This window comes from Nycticebus coucang, chromosome 18, assembly GCF_027406575.1.
Source record: "Nycticebus coucang isolate mNycCou1 chromosome 18, mNycCou1.pri, whole genome shotgun sequence".
Lineage (NCBI taxonomy): Eukaryota > Metazoa > Chordata > Mammalia > Primates > Lorisidae > Nycticebus > Nycticebus coucang.
Window position 1 is genome coordinate 20,570,484 of NC_069797.1, and position 17,344 is coordinate 20,587,827.

At 42.3% G+C, this 17,344-nt stretch overlaps 1 protein-coding gene across 5 annotated transcripts in view; it reads left to right on the forward strand.

The window, feature by feature from the left end:
* Positions 1 to 17,344, forward strand: part of MYH10 (myosin heavy chain 10) — a 161,011-nt gene that overhangs the window by 111,476 nt on the left and 32,191 nt on the right. For all 5 annotated transcript variants that reach the window (XM_053570507.1, XM_053570508.1, XM_053570509.1 and 2 more), the window contains 9 exons: positions 587 to 780; positions 874 to 995; positions 3,077 to 3,146; positions 3,233 to 3,393; positions 8,170 to 8,278; positions 8,569 to 8,700; positions 10,134 to 10,340; positions 14,315 to 14,452; positions 16,769 to 16,892. In XM_053570507.1, the coding sequence (XP_053426482.1) occupies positions 587 to 780; positions 874 to 995; positions 3,077 to 3,146; positions 3,233 to 3,393; positions 8,170 to 8,278; positions 8,569 to 8,700; positions 10,134 to 10,340; positions 14,315 to 14,452; positions 16,769 to 16,892 (1,257 nt within the window). The remainder of the gene's footprint in view (positions 1 to 586; positions 781 to 873; positions 996 to 3,076; positions 3,147 to 3,232; positions 3,394 to 8,169; positions 8,279 to 8,568; positions 8,701 to 10,133; positions 10,341 to 14,314; positions 14,453 to 16,768; positions 16,893 to 17,344) is intronic.

The following is a 17,344-nucleotide window of genomic DNA, read 5'->3' on the forward strand; positions in this document are numbered from 1 at the left end:
ATAACATTATTTATGAGGACAGAGCTGAAGTTTACACATTGCTACAAATCTGAATGGATGTAATCTGATCTTCCTGCATTTGTTCTCGAATCTTGAATGACTTTTCTTCCTGAAGATCTAAGGCCTAGTAAGAGATCATTCTGGTCCCTAATCCCTGAGCATATTCATTAAGGGGATTTTTCCAATCAAATATTTGTATGTATATTTTATGAGCCATTTCCTGTTTTGAGGCCTTTCACAAAATCAGTTTGTGTATCAATAATGCCAGCCAATGACCTCACTTACCAACCAATTGTAAATGTGACAGGCAGAATCTTAGCAAAGACCGGGTGACTTGGCGCAGAGGCCGGCACCTGCCCGCGTGTGGTGGGGCGCAGCTGTCAGAGCACTACTGTATCCTGCCATATAAGTGTGCGGCTGTTCACGGCTTGTGCAGTGTCTAAATATGCTGACTGCCTTACCTATATGGCACCTCTTATCATTTGTCCCACAAAGCTTGTGTCGCTGCACTCTCACTGTTGTCTTTTCCTTCCCCGCTAAAGACTTAGGTGTGGCTCATATTCCTTTCCTTTTTTCTTCTCACCAGTGGACCGGATTGTGGGTCTGGATCAAGTCACGGGTATGACTGAGACAGCTTTTGGTTCTGCATATAAAACCAAAAAGGGCATGTTTCGTACCGTTGGGCAGCTATACAAAGAATCGCTCACCAAGCTGATGGCAACTCTCCGAAACACCAACCCTAACTTTGTTCGCTGCATCATTCCAAATCACGAGAAGCGGGTATATGTTAAGCAAAACGCACACTAATGTTCAAAATTGATCTAGGTCAGGTCACAAAGATTAAAATACTACAACTATTGTTTGCTTTATTAGGCTGGAAAACTGGACCCGCATCTGGTGCTAGATCAGCTTCGCTGTAATGGTGTCCTGGAAGGCATCAGAATCTGTCGCCAGGGCTTCCCCAACCGGATAGTCTTCCAGGAATTCAGACAGAGGTATTGCTAATTCTTAACATTTTTTGCACATATATCAAAGCTTATCTTAATATAAATTAACAGTGATATAATGAGGAAACATTTTTCCTTGTAGGCTGGATAATTTCAATTTTCTTACAGCAAAGGGACAATGGTTGTTACCTTGATTATTGGTAGGAAGATTGAATATCTACTATAAAAAGTCAGCATAGTAGGAACTGCTATGGGTTCTGCAAAGAAATGTTCCCTATCTTTGGGGCTCTGGAGGTAGCTGTGAGATAAAACATAGAAAGGTGAAAACATACAGCTTTCTCATTCAGACACTTCTACCTGGATTCAAACATAATTATTTTTTTAAGTAATTTTTTTAATAGATGAGTAATATACATTAAAGAGAAGTAAATAAAAATGATTCAGGAGTGATGCCTGAAAATATTTTGGGATATATCTTTCTATCTTTAAAATTAACATATTAGCATGTATGTGTGTGTGTGTGTATGTGTATTTTTTCCAATATATATGTTTGTATACACACCCACGCATCCAATTATAGTCCTTTAGCCAAAATAGAGAAGGAAATAGGATAGATTAGAAAAGGATTAAGGAAAACATCAATGTATAATAGAAATGGATGTAGGGCGACACCTGCAGCCTAGTGGGTAGGGCACTGGCCCCATATACCGAGGGTGGTGGGTTCAAACCTGGCCCCAGCCAAACTGCAACAAAAAATAGCTGGGTGTTGTGGCGGGCGCCTGTAGTCCCAGCTACTCGGGAGGCTGAGGCAAGATAATCGCCTAAGCCCAGGAGTTGGAGGTTGCTGTGAGCTGTGACACCATGGCACTCTACCAAGGACGATAAAGTGAGACTCTTATCTCTACAAAAATAAAAAGAAAGAAATGATGTGAATGTATGATGGGAAACAGTTATTTTAGGATTTTATTCAGTAATTTTCTTTAATGGTTAATTTAGTTTGCTATTTTCCTTTTTCTTCTGGAAATCAGATTTCTAAATATGACAGCGTTTGTTGTTCAATGAAATAAGTGGGGCTGCCAGGTCAAAGAATGGCCCTCCTGCCCTTTCTCCCGTTGCTCCAAATGTAATCGACTTGAGCAGCTCTTCCATTCTCCATGTGTCCAGGAAAGCCATCTTTCTGACTCCACTGTATGATAAACCGTCTGGTAGATTTTCACTCTCTATTGATAGGAGAAGAGCGGAGATATATTGGCATCCAGAATACAAAGTTGATTGATATAGCCAGATTCATCCTCTAATATTAGTAGCCAATGTCTTTTTGCTGAAAAAACTTTTTGTGGTTGAGATGTAACCTATATACACATACGGTGAGGTATGCAAATTTTAAGCGCCCAGCTCAGTGAATACACCCAGACCAGTGCCATTTTGAATGTCAACCTGACATTTTTGAATGTTCTAAGTGGAAGCCTGTGAACGTTGCTCTTACAGCCTTTCCTGTTATCTTATACATGCCTACAAATTGGCAGTGATGTAAAGTACAAAAATCCGTATTAAGGATGTGAACATTTTGTGGGAAATGAAAAGTTTTTTAAACACTATGCATTGGATTCTCTTCTGCCACAACCTCTCAAACCTAGTCTTTGGCCTAAAAGAATTAACCTTTTACATTGCTTCTTTATAGAGAAACTAGAGCTACAGAGAATCTCAGATTATCACCTGTTGGTTTCTTTACTCTTTGTTTTTTTGTTTTTGAGACAGTCTCATTATGACACCGTTGGTAGAGTGCTGTGGCGTCACAGCTCACAGCAACCTCAAACTCTTGGGCTCAAGCAATTCTCTTCCCTCAACCTCCCAAGTAGCTGGGACTATAGGCGCCCATCACAAAGCCTGGCTATTTTTTTTTGTTGCAGTTGTCATTGTTGTTTAGCTGGCTTGGGCTGGGTTTGAACCTGCTAGCCTTGGTGCACGTGGCCAGCGCCGTAACCACTGTGCTATATACGGGTGCCGAGCCTGGTTTCTTTTTAATGTGTATAACCTATTATTTTATTGTCTCTTAGAGCAAAACTCACAGTTAGTAGGTAAATCTATTTACAACTTGCTACAAAATACTTTGAAATCTTTTCCTACAGGTATGAGATCCTCACTCCAAACGCTATTCCTAAAGGTTTCATGGACGGCAAACAGGCTTGTGAACGAATGGTAAGCTTTTCTTGACTTTTCTGGTTTGTATCCTGTAAATATAATCTTTCCTATAGCAAAAAATAAACAGACTCTTTTTCTCTTAGATCCGGGCTTTAGAATTGGACCCAAACTTGTATAGAATTGGACAGAGCAAGATATTTTTCAGAGCTGGCGTTTTGGCACATTTGGAGGAAGAAAGAGATTTAAAAATCACAGATATCATTATCTTCTTCCAGGCTGTCTGCAGAGGTTACCTAGCCAGAAAGTAAGTGGCTGCTCACCGATTGCATGCTCACTAAGGATGTGTTTGTGCTGGGGACGCATGAGTGCTCAAGACATGCAAGTCCCTGTCCTTGTGGAGGTCACCTCTAGTAGGAGAGAGCCAAGTAAAAACACAAACACCCTAAATAATAGGATGCCACAAAAGGGGACACACAGGGGCTGAAGGTCCTGCTTCAGCTCCTCCAAGGCTGTAATGTCAAGAGTTGGAAGGTTGGCCCTGGGTACGGAGGAGAGAGCTTTCCAGTAGGGGACCTATGGCAGCAGCCTGGCAAGAGTCTGTTGTCATTTGAGAAGGTAAAGCAGTCCGGGGTGGCAGGTGGAGGGTGAGTGAGAAAGAGCAAGGTTAGAGAATGGGCCTGAGACATGGGCTGTGGGCAGGGCTTAGAAATGCAGTGGAAGGACAGCAATGGGGGGGGGGGGGAAATCTGTGTTTTCAAGGCCACCTGGCTGCCTGGTGCAGAATCCAGGGCATACACCGAGAGTAGGATTGGGTGGACCAGTGGGAAGCTGCTGTGATTTGAGTGGACGGTGATGGTGCCTGGGCCCAAGAACATGGTGATTGAGAAGGAGATTGAGAGAAACGTTGGACTTGAGATGGAACTGAAAGGACTTAGACTGGCTTAGAGGGTAACCAGTGTTTTCTGGACTTCTTCTTATTGAAAACTTAGGCTTTGGGAGAAGAGATATTGAGAGAGGTAAATAGTTTGCTGTCTAGACAGCTTTTACAAACAGAATATAAACACCTGGGCTGGAAGTTAATGCTCTGCAGCACTGTAGTCCAGACATGAGCTGGAAAGCACCTGTCATTCCCCGGCAGTCCGCTTGCCCAGGCACTGGTGATGGGGCTTTAAACAGAAGACAGTAGAGGCGATGCTTACGTTTCTTTGCCTATAAGATAGAATACTGAGCTAAAAGGGTAGCATGGAAAGCTCAAGAAAAATAGATGATATCTGGCCAGGTGTGGTGGCTCACACCTGTAATCCCCACATTTTGGGGAGGCTGAAGCCAGAAATTCAAAACTAGTCTCAGCAGCATAGCAAGACCCCATTTCTACAAAAAATTTAAAAATAACCCAGGCATTGTGGTGCATGCTTATAGTCCCAGCTACTTGGGAGTCTCAGGGAGGAAGATTGCTTGAGCCCAGGAGTTCAAAACCAGCGTGAGCAAGATGGAGACCACCATCTCTGCTAAAAATAGAAAAACTAGCCAGGCATTGTGGCAGGCTTTGTAGCCCCTGTGCTGAGGCAGGAGGATCATTTGACCCCAGGAATCTGAGGTTGCTGTGAGCTATGATGACACCATTGAACTCTCACCCAGGCAAGACTTTGTCTCAAAAAAAGAAAAAAAAGGATAATATCCTGAATGACTAATACCAAGAAACATTTGGCAGGAAGGAACAAAAGACTTGGGGGGGGAGGGGGGGTTTGAGACAGAGCCTCAAGCTTTCGCCCCGGGTAGAGTGCTATTGCATCACAGCTCACAGCAACCTCTAACTCCTGGGCTCAAGCGATTCTCCTGCCTCCACCTCCCAAGTAGCTGGGACTACAGGTGCCCGCCACAACATCCAGCTCTTTTTTGGTTGCAGCCGTCATTGTCGTTTGGAGGGCCCGGGCTGGATTCAAACCGGCCAGCTCAGGTGTATGTGGCTGGCACCTTAGCCACTTGAGCCACAGGCACCAAGCCAAGACTTGAGTTTTATGTATGTACGCTTAGAGTGTGTTTGAATAATGAAGTGGACCTGTTTGTAGCAAAGCCCCCCACCCCAGAGAGCCTATTGGACTGTAAGAAGCGAGCGCCAGCAGGTGCCTTCCTCACTTCTTAGAGTTAGTAAAATACTTGATAACCAGCAGGATGTACAGTGCAAGAAATGAATTTGTGTAACCTTTTTCATTGACATCTAAACTTTGTTTGCAAAAGTTTCAAAACAGAAAATCAAAAACAAAGATAGGAAGGCAAAAGATTTATACAATCTGAAGAGAAACTAGAGTATGCAAAAACAAAGATAGTATATATCACATTGTCTCATCTCAAGGACTTTTAAAACTAACAAATCCGTGTGATCTTAAATGTAAGCCAGCAGTCCCGTGTCATTGGCAGCCCATTTAAGTCGCACTATGTATATGTGACTTAAAATTAGAATACATCAAGACAACCTTTTCAAGAGAACCAGGTTGTAGGGAACAGTGCTTATAATAGTTAAAAAAAAAAAAAATGACTTTATGGAAATCCATGAACTTGAGGCTGAAGCACCCTGGAGGATCTTTTCATAACCATGTAAAGAGGGAAGAGATGGAAGTGATTCTGAGAGGTTGTGAAGTCCACTTCCCAGACGCTTGAAAACAGGACACTATGTTTGAGAAGCAGGGCCTAGAGCAGCTCGTCAGAGCGACTATCAGCTGCCTAACTGTGGAGTGGGAAAACCGGCAGCCTCATCCCACTAACCAGAATGCCTGGCACGTTTCTAACTCTTGCCATTCCACGGTTTTATCTCCTGGAGGGCTGAGGAAGCAGCCAGGGCAGTGGTTTTTAGTAAGAAGATCCGGCAGATTTTCACAGGATTTCTGAGGGCAACTGCAAGAATTGAAAAGTGAACACTTACAGGGGTTTCCAACCTTTTGGGTTCTCTGTACCACACTGGAAAAAGAAGAGTTGTCTTGGGCCACACATTAAATGCAACAAACACTAATGAAAGCTAATGTAAAAAAACACAAAACATCTGTGCATAATTTTTGTGATATCCGCCACCAAAGACAAGCAAAAAAGTTCTTGTGTAATTTGCCTGCAACCTGCAGGCCAGGGGTTGGACACCCTTGTGAGGTTCAAAAGACATTTTTGAAACTATTGTTTCAAAATCCTAAAATTAAGACTTGGCCAAACCTTTTTGGGTGGTAGGAATGAGTTAGGAGGTAGAAGGCTTTGTAGTGAATGAGAATAAGAACAGTTATGAAGCAGTGGGCTCAGGGAAAATTCTACCCTGCAGGGAGGAATTATAATAGCTGACAGTATGATATTGTGAATTCCTGTGAGGAAATGTGACAGGCAGGTCAGCAGGCCACTGAAAATTTGTCATTTGTGCTCCAGAAAGCAGCTATCAAGTCTTCCTAAGACATTCCGAATTGTATCCTGATACAATTGATACAGTTGTTTGCTGGAGTGAATGAATAATTCTCATTTTTTTTTTTTTTTTTTGGAGACAGAGTTTCACTATCTCGCCCTCGGTAGAGAGCTGTGGCATCACAGCTCACAGCAACCTCAAACTCTTGGGCTTAAGCAATTCTCTTGCCTCAGCCTCCTGAGTGGCTGTGGCTACAGGCGCCTGCCACAATGTCCAGCTACTTTTTTGTTGCAGTTGTCATTGTTTAGCTGGCCTGGGCCGGGTTTGAACCCACTAGCCTGGGTGTATATGGCCGGCGCCCTACCCGCTGAGCTATGGCGCTGTCCTCCCCATTTTTTCCTATCACCTTAGATTTCTTCTTTTTCCCAGGAGCATCCTGTAGATATGCCTGTGAACACTTAGAAAAGAAAAATCATCACCAGACTATTTCTAGGAAATTCCCAGTTCAGTCATTTGCTCAGCAAACGTTTTAGGGAGGCCTTATACGTATAGTCAGGCTAGGATCACAAAAATAGCTGGGCAATGCCCCTTGCTTCTGGGGAACTCAAAGGCTAGTTGGGAAGATAGCCGTCTAAGTAGATAGTAGCCGTCTAGTGACAGAGCGATGAAGGAGTCTCTGAGATCACTCTGGTGCTCTGACATCCAGGGGATGAGAAGCTCAAGCAGGGGAAGGGCACCGCAGTGTACCTGCACATGCACCATACAAGGTAGCATGGGTTTAGCTGAGGAAAAGCTGCTAAACGCCAAGTCCAGAGAGTCCATCAACATGTAATACAGGGCTTCAGGAGAGTAGTGGGGTAGAAACCAGACTGCCGGAAGACAGGGAGTCGGGTCCTGGGAACATTTGCCTACAAGTTGTCTACCAGCAGGACCAGCAAGGTAATGAACTTAGTTTGGGTCTGGGTCGTTTTGGCGGGAGAGAAGGTGGTTTTATTGAGGGGCTATGTGCCTGAAGAAAGTAAGAAGGTGAAAGTGCTGCAGTAGACAGATGTGGGGCTTAGACCATGTTGAGGGATTGAGAGGGCAGCATGGTGAGTGGGGAACCCAGGCGAGGGCTCCACAGTTCACCAAGAATGTCCGTGTCCTAGTGGGAGTCTGGTGACTTCTGTGAGCCTTCATCTGCAAATGAGAGACAGGAATGCCATGGCCGACCTCCAAGCCTGCGCCAGCTTCGGGGGCTGTACTGTTTTCCTGCAAAGTGTTGGGAGGGGGAGAAAAATAACCTTAAAGGGGGAAGAGTATTTCTTTTGTGACAGATGAAAAGAAAAACTGGAGAGTCACTAATAAAGGAGCAATGAAGAGCACCCGCAAAGGGAGGGCGGGGCCTCCTTTCACACTCCAGGACAACAGGAGGTTTATTTATACCCGAGAGCGTGTGTACGTGTGTGCACAGGGGCAAGTGGCAGCAGGAGGATGTGCAGGGCAGCATCAGGGAAGAAAGCACAGGGATTGTGCGTCCTGGAGGTGGCTGAGCTGGTGTCGATGAGAGCCACAGTCCCATTTCCTTTCCATCTCACCAAGAACTCAAGTGATGAGCCCATTCCCATCCTAGCCAAATAAGAATGTTTAGAAAGACTTCTTATGGTAGCTGCTATTAAAACTGGCCTTTTCTTTACATAGCAAGTTTTTCTTATTGTTCTTCAGGGCCTTTGCCAAGAAGCAGCAACAACTAAGTGCCTTAAAGGTCTTGCAGCGCAACTGTGCGGCTTATCTGAAACTACGGCACTGGCAGTGGTGGCGAGTCTTCACAAAGGTGGGCTTGGCTTGCTTCTCTCTAAATCCCTTTCTAAATAGCAGAGTTTGGGCCAGGCGTGGGGGCTCATGCCTGTGACTCTAGCACTTTGGAAGGCCAAGGCAGGAGGCTCACTTGAGCCCAGGAGTTTGAGACTGCAGCGAGCTATGATGACGCCACTGCACTCCAGCCTGGGTAACAGTGAGACCCTGTCTCAAGTAAATAAAGAAATAAATGAATGGCCGAGTTTGATCAGTAAGAATCTTAGGAAAGAAAAAGAGAGGATGATAAACTGCTTAACTTTGTCATAGGTGAAGCCTCTCCTACAAGTTACTCGCCAGGAGGAAGAACTTCAGGCCAAAGATGAAGAGCTGTTGAAAGTGAAGGAGAAGCAGACCAAGGTGGAGGGTGAGCTGGAGGAGATGGAGAGGAAGCACCAGCAGGTGTGTGCGCTGACATCATAACCCTGCGCCATCCCGAGTCAGTGCAAGATCTTCCACAGACAGCACCTCTCACCTATTCAATGATGAATGTCATTACTTACTGTATCATGTTTTATGTGGAGCATTTTCACTCATTTCCAGGGTATATACATTTTGAGAGTAGAGTTAACAAATGCATCATGCCTTACATTTTAAATTTGTATAAGTGTAGGTAATCATATCCTTGCACCTTTGCTTTTGCTATTCTTGCCCTTTAACTCCTGTGTTAGATGAGGCTGCCAACGCTGTCATCTTCCTGTGTCTACTTATAAGGGGAAATAGAAAAAAATGAAAGGACGAGATGCTTGAGTACAAGGCCACCGCCTGCCTCTTCTCTAGCGACAGTGATCTTGAAGGAGCATCTCTCTTACAGGCTGGTTTTTTTAATGGACAAAGCAGATACCCAGGAAATGCTTGTGGATGACATTAATAAATAGTGTTGAAGGCCAAAAATATTAATGATGAAGGCCAAGAATCTTAATACGAGACTGATATTAGTAGTTACCGTGAACTTGATCACATTTGAATCGTATTTTCTATCTCCTATTTATCTGTCCCTCTGTAACGTAATAGATGAACTATAATTCTTTTTTTTTTTTTTTTTTTTTTATTGTTGGGGATTCATTGAGGGTACAATAAGCCAGTTACACTGATTACAATTGTTAGGTAAAGTCCCTCTTGCAATCATGTCTTGCCCCCATAAAGTGTGACACACACTAAGGCCCCACACCCCTCCCTCCGTCCCTCTTTCTGCTTCCCCCCCCCAATAACCTTAATTGTCATTAATTGTCCTCATATCAAGATTGAGTACATAGGATTCATGCTTCTCCATTCTTGTGATGCTTTACTAAGAATAATGTCTTCCACTTCCATCCAGGTTAATATGAAGGATGCAAAGTCTCCATTTTTTTTTTTAATGGCTGAATAGTATTCCATGGTATACATATACCACAGCTTGTTAATCCATTCCTGGGTCAGTGGGCATTTAGGCTGTTTCCACATTTTGGCGATTGTAAATTGAGCTGCAATAAACAGTCTAGTACAAGTGTCCTTATAATAAAAGGATTTCTTTCCTTCTGGGTAGATGCCCAGTAATGGGATTGCAGGATCAAATGGGAGGTCTAGCTTGCGAACTATAATTCTTAAAATAGCATGAATTTAATATATATTATTCAGAATAGGTTGAGGCAATAGGAACAACCAAAACTGCTTTTTTTCATTAGTTTATTTTGCTATAGCCAAAAACCTATTTGAAAGTTTACCAATGATGTCATAGATTTTTTAATTCCCAGTTTCTTCGGTGACACACACTGACAGTTGAAATCATGGTGAATGTATTTTCTGTATTCACTGGGGGCAAATCACGGTGCTGGACACTTTTCTTTTGATTGCAGCTGTTAGAAGAGAAGAACATCCTTGCAGAACAACTACAAGCAGAGACTGAGCTCTTTGCTGAAGCCGAAGAGATGAGGGCAAGACTTGCTGCTAAAAAGCAGGAGTTGGAGGAGATTCTACATGACTTGGAGTCCAGGGTTGAAGAAGAAGAAGAAAGAAACCAAATCCTCCAAAATGAAAAGAAAAAAATGCAAGCACATATCCAGGTATCTATAATAGTCTTTTTGTTTGTTTTTTGAGACAGAGTCTCACTATGTTGTCCTTGGTAGAGTGTTGTGGCGTCACAGCTCACAGCAACCTCCAACTCCTGGGCTTAAGTGATTCTCTTGCCTCCGCCTCCCAAGTAGCTGGGAATACAGGCGCCTTTTTTTTTTTTTTTTTTTTTGTTTGGTTGTAGTTGTCCTTGTTTGGCAGGTCCAGGCTGGATTTGAACTTGCCAGCTCCAGTGTATATGGCTAGAACCTGTGCTACAGGCACCGAGCCTATAAAAGTTTTTATTTAGAACTATTTTTTGGATTTTCAAGCAGATCTGGTGAATAAACAGCAGCTGTGTATTTGGGTTCTTATGTCCTTTGAGTAGCAAGAGGATTTGAGGTTATTAGTACAATTGAAACACACATGTAATAGATTTCCTTTGAACATAGATTTATTATGTTGAATAGGAATCTTTTTTATGTTCTGATGTAACATCTTACAGTTTTCAAAGAGATTCAAAGTCAGAAACCTCCCAGGGCCAGTAGCATTCTCAGATGACCTAACTTGCTGTCTGTATTGTCATTAATAATGCCATCACTTACTCCATTCATTAGATAGGCATCTACTAAGTGGTTTGGTCCATAAAAAATGCTTCACACTGACATAGGAGGTGGCTAAGGATCAGAATTTTTAAAAATTAGCCCTTCCCTGAGGCTTATTTTCCTTTTGAAATACAAGTTAAACTTTCAAAAGCACCAACTGTACACATTTTTAAATACCCAGAAAAATGGCATGGACAACAGTTCTTCGTCCATGTCCTGGGACATGTTGCCTCTGTCTGCTGTCTGTATCTAATCTTTCCTAATCAGTGTCAGGATCGGCCATCGTTGCTTCATGGATCCAGTACCAGACTTTATTCTGTGCCTCTCCCTTCATAACTTTTCTCACCCTTCAACTTTGCAAAGTACAGATAATTCAGACATTAGCCAAAACCACAAAAGTTACCATCCTTAGTGAATATCTCATGCAATAAAGCATCCAGACACCTTTCTTTCATTTTTCAACACAAAACAGCATTTAGACATCCTATAATAGGTTTGGAGGAGAATATCACAAAGGCTGTAGAAAGTGCATACTCTTTAATCCAGCGATTCTAAATTTAGGACTTCATTCAAAAGATAAACAAATGGAAGCCATGCAATTATTTGGAATATCGTTAAAGCAGGTAATACTGTACAGGTAAAAATAAAAAGATGTTCATTTTCATGGCTAGTCATAATATATTAATAAAGAGAGTTGCAAAATAGTGTGTACACAGTAAGATCTCATCGAAACTATTTATATAACTTATAAAATTTATATGTATGATTTTATATGGGAATACCCAGGAGATCTAGAAGACTCTTCACCAACAGCATGGTATCAGAGATGGTATTATCAAAGGTTTTGATTTTCTTTTCTCTTTGTTAAAGAGCATATGTTCATTTCAATAATATTTTACTCATGTAGGATAAGGACCAAATTCATCTTCAGTCTCCCCAACCAAATTTTTTTTTTTTTTTTTGTAGAGACAGAGTCTCACTGTACCGCCCTCAGGTAGAGTGCCCTGGCGTCACACGGCTCACAGCAACCTCTAACTCTTGGGCTTACGCGATTCTCTTGCCTCAGCCTCCCAAGCAGCTGGGACCACAGGCGTCCGCCACAACGCCCGGCTATTTTTTGTTAGTTTGGCCGGGGCTGGGTTTGAACCCACCACCCTCGGCATATGGGGCCAGCGCCCTACTCACTGAGCCACAGGCACCGCCCTCCCCAACCAATTTTTTTTAAACTCTAAGTCTTAACATTATGTGAAGTATTTGTGTTTCTTGTGTTTCTTTACTTTAGAAAACAAATATGTCTTTGTAGAAATAGGTTGGTTTTTTTCAGCTTTTTAAAAACTATCTTGCCATTCTTTTACCAGATTCTTTCAAACTTCTAAATTTTTGCACTATCATAATTGATTGTCTCTTTTTTGTGACATGGAAATTCATTCAAATACATTCTTATAATATTTATGATATTATTAAATAATTGAGTATTAATTTTTTTTCCTCTTATAGACTATTAGAGGTTTTGTATTAACTTCATGGCCCATAGGAAGACCTAATCTTATTGTCCCTTGCCCCTTTTTTTGGCCTATGATACTTACAGAGATTTCTGATCTGCTCCCTATTCAATTAGAACTACTTACTAGGGTTATTTTCTGGTTAGGCTTGGTTTTTAAGATTAATTTCTTGATTTTAATATTAACAATTATGGTACAAAACCTAGAGAATTCACAAGAATAAGTACTTAAAGAGTTTCCTTCCAGCTGTCATACCCATGAACTCTATTACTTTTTCTTGAATTATTTTAAACATATACATAGGTCCTTTAATCAACTGAAATTATACTGAGCATACTGTTATATTACTTGCTTTTGTCACCTTATGAGTGTGCAGTTCAGGGCTGCAATTAGCAAAATCCACCCTGTAGGGAATAAGACAAATAGCCTGGTTTTTTAAAACAATCAATAGTGAGAGAGAAGGAAGAAAAAGAAGTATAGAGAAACCTAGACCGTTAAAAAAGTCCTAAGAGACATAACAATCACAACTTGGACACTGATTTATGAACAAATTATTTTTTCAATGGTCTTTATTTTTTTATGGATATGGCCTGAAGATTTTACAAATAAAATATGATGTCTGGGATTTGTTTGAAAGTAACCCAGTGGGGAGAAAGGAGAAGGTGGAGATAGAGATGAAATGCAATTGGCTGTAAGCTGATGCTTGTTAAGGCCGAGGCGGTGCTTACATTCAGGGTTCATTATGCTAGCTGTATGTTTGAAGCTTTTCAAAATAAAATGTTCACCTTTTGCAAGGATTTCATTCTAAAATTAAATTGAGTAAATTACTTAGCCAACGCTACTCTTGAAAAGTTTCTTAAATTGGTCATACATCGACTTGTATGTACAATCCCATTCAGTAATATATGGTTATCACAAACAATAATGTAGGGTATGAAATAAATGTCTGCATGTTACAGCAAAAATAAGTGTAAATGCTGGACTCCCATCTAGTTGACTAACATACTCTTGTTGTGAAAGGCACGCTAGAACCAAAACTATTCATATCTCTCTGACCTGCACTGTTTAAATTCTTTTCATGTCCTTTTTCTCTCCTCCTCAGCTGAACATTACAGTTTAATTCAACTAAATTGCATTTGCATTTGATGTAGCTTTGATATATTATTCATATTTCCCTGTGTTGCTAATTTTATTTGACAATATGAATTTTAATTACTGTATGTTATTCCAACTTTTTTTTTTTTTTTTTTTTTTTAGAGAGACAGAGTCTCACTGTCACCTTCAGTAGAGTCCTGTGGCATCACAGCTCACAGCAACCTCCAGCTCTAGAGCTTAGGGAATTCTCTTGTGTCAGCCTCCCAAGTAGCTGGGACTACAGGCCCCCCCACACACACACACAACACCTGGCTATTTTTTTGTAGCAATTTGGCCGAGGCCGGGTTCAAACCTGCCTGCCACCCTCGGTATATGAGGCTGGCGCCCTACACGCTAAGCCATAGGCACTGCCCTGTTATTCCAACATTTAATTATCAAGACCTTTTTGTAGCATGTGCATAGTTACTCAATATTATAAATCACTCTTCACTATATGTCTTTTATGTAAATCACATCTGTGACAATTTCCTGAAATTGCTAATTTAAACATTTTCAAAGTTTGCTACACTTTGCCATATTGACTTCCAGAAGGATTGACCCAGTTTGAACTTTAGCCTATAGTGAATATAAATGTCTATTCACATAACCACATTTCCTATTTTTAAAAATATTCTTGCCATGTTGAAAATCAAAAGTTAGTATGCCATTTTAAGGCATTCCTGTGTCTGTGGATGTGTGTTCGCATCTCATGGAGGAAGCAGGGGACTGACTATTACTCTTCACCAGGACCTGGAAGAGCAGCTGGACGAGGAGGAAGGGGCTCGGCAGAAGCTGCAACTGGAAAAGGTGACAGCAGAGGCAAAAATCAAGAAGATGGAAGAGGAAATTCTGCTCCTTGAGGACCAAAATTCCAAATTTATCAAAGTAAGACTATTTTTTTTTTTTTTTTGCAATTTTTGGCCGGGGCTGTGTTTGAACCCACCACCTCCGGCATATGGGGCTGGCGCCCTACCGCTTTGAGCCACAGGCGCCGCCCTATCAAAGTAAGACTGTTTTCATAATAAGGCTGATTTTAGAAAACAGAATACCTATGTTGATTCGCTCTCTGAAGGAGGCTTCAAACAGAAAATTCTCCAGATTTGGGGTTTATTTACTTGATTTTCTCTTTAATTCTCTATTTATATAGAAATCTAAAGATACAGACATCATTTAGTCTTTTAAACCCAGTCATCCTTATAATCTTTTAGACTTTTAACTTGTGCATTTTGTGTACATGGATCATTCAGTGAGGACTTGTTTCCATCTGTGCAAGGATTAATTCAGCCGACTCTGGTTGTGGGACTCTGAATGACAGGCATCTGGGCCAAGTTCCAAGGGCAGGTGTGAAGAGGAGTGAGCTTTCCTGCCTATGGAGTGTAGTCGTACATTGCTTAACGACTAATGACCAGGACACGTGCTGAGAAACCCATTACCCACCAGTTTCGTCCTTGTACAACTGTCATGGGGTGTACTGACAAACCTGGTTGGTATAGCCCACCATGCCTAGGTTATGTGGCTAGGCTACAAACTGCTGAAGACTGTAGTCAATTGTAACCCTATGATAAGTGCCATATTTTGCCGTTTATAATGTACTCCTGTGTATAATGCACTCACATTTTGGGCCCAAACTTTTAGGAAAACACCTTCCAGAAAGCGGTCAGCTCTCAGCCAAGATAGACGCAAGACACATTTGGGAAGGGCTAACACTCTCCTGGTAAACATGCAGATCACACCACCCTCCTACAGCCGCTCACTCTGTGAAGGCTGCACCTCCTCTCTCGGGAGTCCTTCCTTCCCCACCATATCGGGGACTGCAACTGAGACCACCACACATGTGGCCAGTGGGGCTGGAGCTTCTGAGGCCACATGTCCTGTGGGCAGCCAGGTGGGTCCCTGGGGCCTGCACATGGCTCATGGTCCTCTCCATACAGCCCGCCTCACCAGCCCTGCCTCTGGCTGCTCCGACTAGGTCCCAGATCCTCCCAGACTGGAACCCTGTGCACCCTATGGGCCCAGGCGGGAGGGTACAGTGGCCCCAGGAGGCCCACTGGGATCTCCTGCTCCAGAGCTGTACTACCCATGTGTAATGCACATTCTTAGTTTTCTCTCAAAACTTTGGACAAAAAGTATGCATTATAGATGGCAAAATATGTTATTTATGTATCTAAACCAGTGATTTTCCCACCAGTGTGCCATAAAAGGATCTTAGGTGTACCATGAAAAATTTTTTTTTTTTACCATGAAAATTTTTAAAAGATCACTAGTTAAATTATTTTCAAAAGAAGTTCAAAGGACAGTAACTATATTCTTTTTTTTACTCCTTGTTTTTTTGATCAACATAGTTCAAGTGGGCTGTAAGGTAAAAACAGTTGAAAAACACTGATCTAAACTTATCTAAACATGGAAAAGGTACGGTAGAACTGTGGGATAAAAGGTAAAGAACAGTACGGCTTATATAGGGTACTTAGATGAATGGGAGGGGGCAGGACTGGAAGTTGCTCTGGGTGAGTCGTGAGTGAGTGGTGTGTGAATGTGAAGGCCTAGGGCATCGCTGCACTGGACTTTATAAATACTGTGCACTTAGGCTACACGGCATTTTTTTTTTTTTTTTAATTTTTAATTTCAGCTTGCTTGTTCATTCTTCTTTGTTTGAAGTATTCTCTTTTTTTTTTTGTTCATTTTCTTCTTCCTCCGGAGAGGCTCTTTCCCGTTGCCTCCCCAGTAGCTGGCATTACAGACGCCCACCACAACGTCCGGCTCTTTGATGTTAGTAGAGACGGGGTCTTACTCTGGCTCACTCACTGCTGCTCATACTGGTCTCGAACCTCTGAGCTCAGGCAATCCACCTGCCTCGGCCTCCCACAGTGCTGGGACTACAGGCGTGAGCCACCACGCCTGGCCCACTACATTTTTTTTAATGTGACTGCACTGCTGTGTTATCAAGGCTGTGACTGCACTAGGCAATAGGAGTTTTTCGGCTCCTTTATAATCTGAGGGGAGGGACTGCCATCATGTACGTGTTCCATAGTTGATCAAAACATTGTGACAGGGCACATGACTGCAAACAAGCCATTGAGGGAGGGAGGCAGTGCCAACATTACTCACTTTCTCTCTAGTCAAAGAAAATGGACTTTTCTGAGTAATAGCAAACCGAGTCGTTCTCTTGAGTGCCTTTGCTGAAGCGGATTTTTTTCTATTTAGGAAAAGAAACTCATGGAAGATCGCATTGCTGAGTGTTCCTCTCAGCTAGCTGAAGAGGAGGAAAAGGCGAAAAACTTGGCCAAAATCAGGAATAAGCAAGAAGTGATGATTTCGGATTTGGAAGGTTAGTGTTTGGGGCCAGAAAAACTTAGGAGTAGAACATGTGACTGCAGGTTTTACTTTAATCAGAGTGTATAAGAATAGGAAATGGTGTACATGGTGATTACTAATAATAATGGCCTTCATTTGGGGTTCACTTATTAAAATTGGTCTCCTGGCTCCGCGCCTGTGACTCAAGCAGCTAAGGCGCCAGCCACATACACCTGAGCTGGCGGGTTTGAATCCAGCCTGGGCCCACCAAACAACAATGACGGCTGCAACCAAAACAATAGCTGGGCGTTGTGGTGGGCATCTGTAGTCCCAGCTACTTGGGAGGTGGAGGCAGGAGAATCACTTGAGCCCACGAGTTGGAGGTTGCTGTGAGCTGTGATGCCACGGCACTCTACCCAGGGCAACAGCTTGAGGCTCTGTCTCAAAAAAAATAATAAAAATAAATAAAATAAAATAAAATTGGTC